Raw genomic sequence first — 5,978 nt, forward strand, 5'->3', positions numbered from 1 at the left:
TCAGATGCAGAATGCAGATAGACATAAAAAGCTGAATCAGAAAACTACACTATTGCAATTTGCAAGTTCTTAGCTCTCACTTTTGCATCTCTTGATAATTCATATTTATGTGACTCGATACAATTCCTGACTGACTGATTGAATAAATGGTTTATATTATAATATATTATGTCGTTTATACCTATATATATACATTTACCTAAGTATATTGTATTTTCTCTGTATAACTTCATCTATATTACAAATTATGAGCAATAGCGTGGCAGACTGAGGCGACTTTGATAGAGTAAGTCAGTGGTCAAGCGGAAGCCATCGAATATTTAAACCTGTAGTTAAATATTAGATGATTTGTGTTAATTTATTGAAATATAACGATAATAATTGTTCAAGATGTCGGAAGAAATCAATCCGATTGAGAGCTTTCATTGAAAATGCTGTCTTATTCTTTGAAATAATAAATTTAAAGAACCCCCGACACAAAAACCTCTATTTATAGAGGTTTTTGTGTCGGCACAAAAACCTCTATTTATAGAGGTTTTTGTGCCGAATATTTTTTCTTTAGAAAACTAGAAAAGAGCTGATAACTTTCAAACGGCTGAACCGATTTTCTTCGATTATAGCTAAGAACACTCTCGATCAAGCCACGTTTCAAACAAAAAAGAAAAAAAACAAAATTGAAATCGGTTCATTCGTTTAGGAGCTACAATGCCACAGACAGATACACAGATATACAGATACACACGTCAAACTTATAACACCCCTCTTTTTGGGTCAGGGGTTAATAACCACACTGACACCACGTAAGTATCTAAGTTCATTACACCCGTAAAAAGCCGGGGCGGGTTGCTAGTATTATTAAAAGAAGAGTGCTGACTATCCGATTGTGTCATCAATGCCTAGCTCAATGGACCTAGATAGTTGAGATTTTGCACATTGTTTCCCTATATTATATTAAATTTTGCTTGAGTGCGCTCTGCATTCAATTCACAAAACAATGCACAAAACTGGGTTTGGCTTTGACTATTGGTTTGGAGTTTGCATGGTGCGATATCAAACGTACTGCTTGGGTCATATTACGCTCCACTACACATAATATCTACGCTATACATAATTATCTACTTATTTATTATAGTAACTATATTATAACTGTTATATTTAGCTTAGTTAAGATTCGTATGATATGAAAAAAGTGCTTGCTTGAAACCTGCATGCCTGAGAGTTCTCCATAATGTACTCAGTGCTTATTAACACTGGGATGTGGTCTAAACCCTTCTCATTTTGAAAAGAGATACGTGCTCTGGGCCTGTGATGGGATGGGGTGATCATGATGATGATGATTATTGGTTTACAAGTTCATAAGTATAAAAGCAGAAATGTTTCCTACTAAAATGAACTTTTCTCTTTCAACACTCAGTTGAATGGAATTGTCTAAAAGAAATGTATAACGTTCACATAAACTCATGAGAGTTGGAGAACATACCTACTTACAGCTGCAAAACTAGCTGTATTTTTCTGTCAACGTAAAGATTAAATAAATAAATCAATTTTTTTTTCAGGTACAGGTATATTAACGTGATCTTTTTCTGTTTCGATTGGCTGGCAATGAGCAACTCGTGCTATAACCCATTTATCTACGCTATATACAATGTGAGTACCTGCACATAAGGCAATACAGTTTCATTCCATAGAAGTTTTCCTAGCGCGCTGCCCAGTGATTTCCATACAACGTCTGGCTCTCATTTGAATAATAATAACCAATCAAGTTCAATGAAATTTTCTAGACACGTTATCTAGAAACAAACATCTGTGTTTGGTTAACAAACCTATGGTTTACCATATTTCCGTAAAAATGTGTAGAATTCTTGAACTTATTCATTTTATAATTCTATTCCACTTATTAATACGCCTTTCTCATAGCTGGAAGCGGGAAGCTGGAAGAAATCTCTGTTTATTAGAGATAAGCATTTCCAATGGTTACTTGATTTATTATTACTTTATTATTAACATATTAGTGCATGAAAATTAAAATAAATAAGCAAATAAAATAGGGCTAAAAGATTTGTATGTAAATCTTTGAGTGTGTTACTTTAAAGCTACACATTTTTTACAGAAATCTGAAAAATCACAGACACATGTATTATTCGTAATTTCTACGAGACTATTTTTCGAGTCTACAAAATTTCATTCACTTTTATAGATATTTAAATTAGATCCAAATTACTAAGACTTTAGTAATTTGCATCTATAATGTATGGATATAAACTATACCTAATGTCTATAATATAATGTTATGTAAAACAGAATGAATATTTTCATTGTTGTTACAGGAAAAGTTCAAAAAGGAGTTCAAGCAACGCTTTACTTTCAGGCAAAAACGAAACAGGTTTTCCAATGACAGTTATGAGGTGAGTTCGTAATTTGTAAAACCTAATAAGTAAAATCGGTCAGGTGCAAATTGGATTCGCAGACGGAGGGTTCCGTACCATTATAGAAGAATTTTTTTTTCAACATGGCGGTCATTTGGAATTTTTTAATTTTTGATATTAGGTATAGCAGAAATACAAATACACATTCTATGAAAATGTCACTTCTCTACCTATTACGGTTCACGAGGTACAGCCCGCTAAACAGACGGACGGAAGGATGGACGGACAGCGGAGACTTATTAATATGGTCCCGTTTGCACTCTTCGGATGCGGAGCCCTAAAAAGCAGTGTTTGATGAGAGAAAAAATATTTTAGTTTATTTATTGGCTGGGATCTCCAAAAAGATACGTATATTACTGAATGACTTCATAATATGTCATCATCCTTATTTCTCAGGTAAATATAGTAAACATTTGGAGACCCTTTGTAAAAAGAAATTGTTTTTGTTCTAGGACGGTCAGTCATACAGGACCCGCGTTCTATCCATACGGTCAACAAATGAAAGAAGTGTATACTCAACGAGAAAATCAATAAACATCACTCCAGTGGACTCGTTGAAGGTTTCAAGAAATTCCTGCCACTGTGTGAGAAATCAAAATAGGGACGCGGATAGAGAAAGTTTTTATAGGTCGAGAAAAACGATGTCGAATGATGAATTCGGATCCTTCCGAAATGGTGCCCGTTTACAAGAAATGTCTGGGAGAAAATCAATGTCGAATAGGTTCCGTGAAAATGATTTACCCATCGGCGATGAAAGAGTTAGTGAATTATACATTTTTCCAAATAGTAGTATAGTAGAATTTACAGATGTTCTATGTGATAATAAAGTGTGAAATTTATTTAAGACTAATAATAGTAAGTATTTATTATAAGTATTTATTAAAATGTCAACTATGCTGTAGAGTCTAAAATATATTCAAATCTATGAAACATTTTGTTGTATTATTTATGTTATACCAATTTTTCGTCTTATACCTATTTAGTCTCAAACCGTAATAATTTAGTTTGCCTGTAATGTTACATTGAAACTCTAAACTCAATTTGTTTCATAATATTCAGTTCAATGGAAAATATTCTTTAGTCTTAAACAAAGCTAATTTACACTTATAATATTATAGTTACTTGCTGTATCATACGTAGCTGTTCTATTTACTAATTAAATTCAACAAATCGACATACAAACAATTTAAAATGTAGGTATAACCCAGTATGAAAGAAATCTCAATTTGAATTTAAGTTAAGGTGTAACACCCACAGACGGAGTAGAGTGCCAAGTAGAGTGTTGTTTATTAACTAACACGCTTTTAAACCCCAACGTATCCTATGTATGTAAAACCGTACTTAGAAAATGTATTCAAAAATTTCACGCCAGCAAAGCCAGGGCGGGTCAGCTAGTATTTTTGTAAAAACTAATAATAACTTAGCTTACACAGGGCCTGTGCATAGACGGTAGGTACATGATGAAAGGATTGTTACAAATAATACGATATTATAATATAATTTAGGCGCACGACACGCCCCGCGCACGGTCTTACCTAAATCAGGCCCTAATAAAAAAACCGGCCAAGTGCGAGTCAGACTCGCGCACTGAGGGTTCCGTACTCAGGTATTTTTTTCCAACATTTTGCACGATAAATCAAAAACTATTATATACATAAAAATAAATGAAAACTGTTTTAGGATGTACAGGTAAGGCCCTTTCGTATTATGATACCCCACTTGGTATAGTTATCTTACTTTGAAAATAGAAAGACGTTAATTTTTTTGTACTTGTGCTATAAGACCTACCTACCGGCCAAATTTCATGATTCTAGGTCAACGGGAAGTACGCTATAGGTTTCTTGACAGACACGACGGCCAGACAGACTACGAAGTGATCCCATAAGGGTTCCGTTTTTCTTTTGAGGTACGGAACCTTAAAAATAACGGATCAAGTTATATAAGATTTTGTGAAGGTCAAGACAAGGAATTAACTAGTGTGATAATGTCATCATAATCGATTGTGTCAACAATATCATGTTCTACTGATGGGGTTTTATACATACCTACCTACGACAAACAAAGTTGTTAAGATCCAACGACCTCTATGTCTAACCCCTGTAATCGATAGTCGATAGGTAATTAGTTCATTTCAGAAACGTTTCACAGAATATGTTTTTTTTTACCAAGGTTTTACCCATCAATATCATCCATAAACAATAATATTATAAATGGCAAAGCCTGTCTGTCTGTCTGCTAGCTTTTCACGGCCCATCCATTCAACTGATTTTACGGGTACAGAGACAGCTTGCATCCCAGGGACGGACTGGACTGGCGGATGGACAGGCTACTCTTCATCCCGGAAAATTAAAGAGTTCCCACGGGAGGATTTTAAAAAACCTAAACCCACGCGGTTACAGGTCTTCCTAAACTTAGTTTAATTGTGACGTCTTCGGAAAGTTGCCATATTTTTGCGACGCCCTGGCCTTCTTGCCATCACATTACCCACTAGTTGTAGTGTAGTTCCAGCCTAATAATAATAATTTGTCAGAAAAACTCCAAATATCATCTATTTTTTTTATCCATACTAATATTATAAATGCGAAAGTGTGTCTGTCTGTCTGTCTGGCTGTCTGTCTGTCTGTCTGTCTGTCTGTCTGTCTGTCTGTCTGTCTGCTACGTTTTCACGGCCCAACCGCTGAACCGATTTTAATGGGTACAGACTTGGGATACATCCCGGGGAAGGATATAGGCTACTTTTTATCCCGGAAAATCAAAGAGTTCCTACGGGATTTAAAAAACCGATATCCACGCGGGCGAAGCCGCGGGCATTCTCTAGTTAGAAAATAAAGAACAAAACATAAAAATAAAAATGAAGAAAAATTAAAAAAGATAAAAAGCAAGCACACCGTTTTGTTATCTCTTTTCGTTCGGTACTAATGAGAAGGATGTGCTTGCTTTTCTGAGCATAGAAAGTTTCTCAGAACGAGGCTCAAGTTTTGAAATTGCCACTCTTGTCTCTGTCTCTAGTACTTGTTCTTAATTACTACAACTGCAGAGAAACCTGTCTCGCACAAGTAGGTATGATCATCTCGCCTGGGATAATAACACAGTTATAAATGCTCTGTCCGCCCTGGGGCGCCGCGACGCTCAAGTTAGGGAAGCCCTGATCTAGTAAGTATGTAATATTACAATATAAACGCCTGTCTGTCTGCCAACTTTTCGCAACCCTTCCGTTAAACCGATTTTGATGAAAGGTTAACAGAGTTAGCTTTCATCCCGGGGACGGATATAGGCTATTTTTAACCCCCGACCCAAAAAGAGGGGTGTTATAAGTTTGACGTGTGTATCTATCTGTCTGTGGTATCGTAGCTCCTAAACTAATGAACCGATTTTAGTTTAGTTTTGTTTGTTTGATTGCCGGCTTGATCGAGAGTGTTCTTAGCTATAATCCAAGAAAATCGGTTCGCCGTTTGAAAGTTATCAGCTCTTTTCTAGTTACTGTAACCTTCACTTGTCGGGGGTGTTACTTTTTAATTTACACTTGTTTTGTGATGTTACCACAAATTTACG

At 35.5% G+C, this 5,978-nt stretch overlaps 1 protein-coding gene across 1 annotated transcript in view; it reads left to right on the forward strand.

The window, feature by feature from the left end:
* The window catches only part of LOC123866808 (RYamide receptor-like), a 33,099-nt gene extending 29,741 nt beyond the window's left edge, over positions 1–3,358 (forward strand). The window contains exons 9-11 of the mRNA XM_045908510.1: positions 1,557–1,647; positions 2,328–2,405; positions 2,879–3,358. Of these exons, the coding sequence (XP_045764466.1) occupies positions 1,557–1,647; positions 2,328–2,405; positions 2,879–3,259 (550 nt within the window). The 3' untranslated portion in view covers positions 3,260–3,358. The remainder of the gene's footprint in view (positions 1–1,556; positions 1,648–2,327; positions 2,406–2,878) is intronic.
* Positions 3,359–5,978: the final 2,620 nt, after the last annotated feature.

Source organism: Maniola jurtina, chromosome 7 (assembly GCF_905333055.1).
Source record: "Maniola jurtina chromosome 7, ilManJurt1.1, whole genome shotgun sequence".
Taxonomy (NCBI): Eukaryota; Metazoa; Arthropoda; class Insecta; order Lepidoptera; family Nymphalidae; genus Maniola; species Maniola jurtina.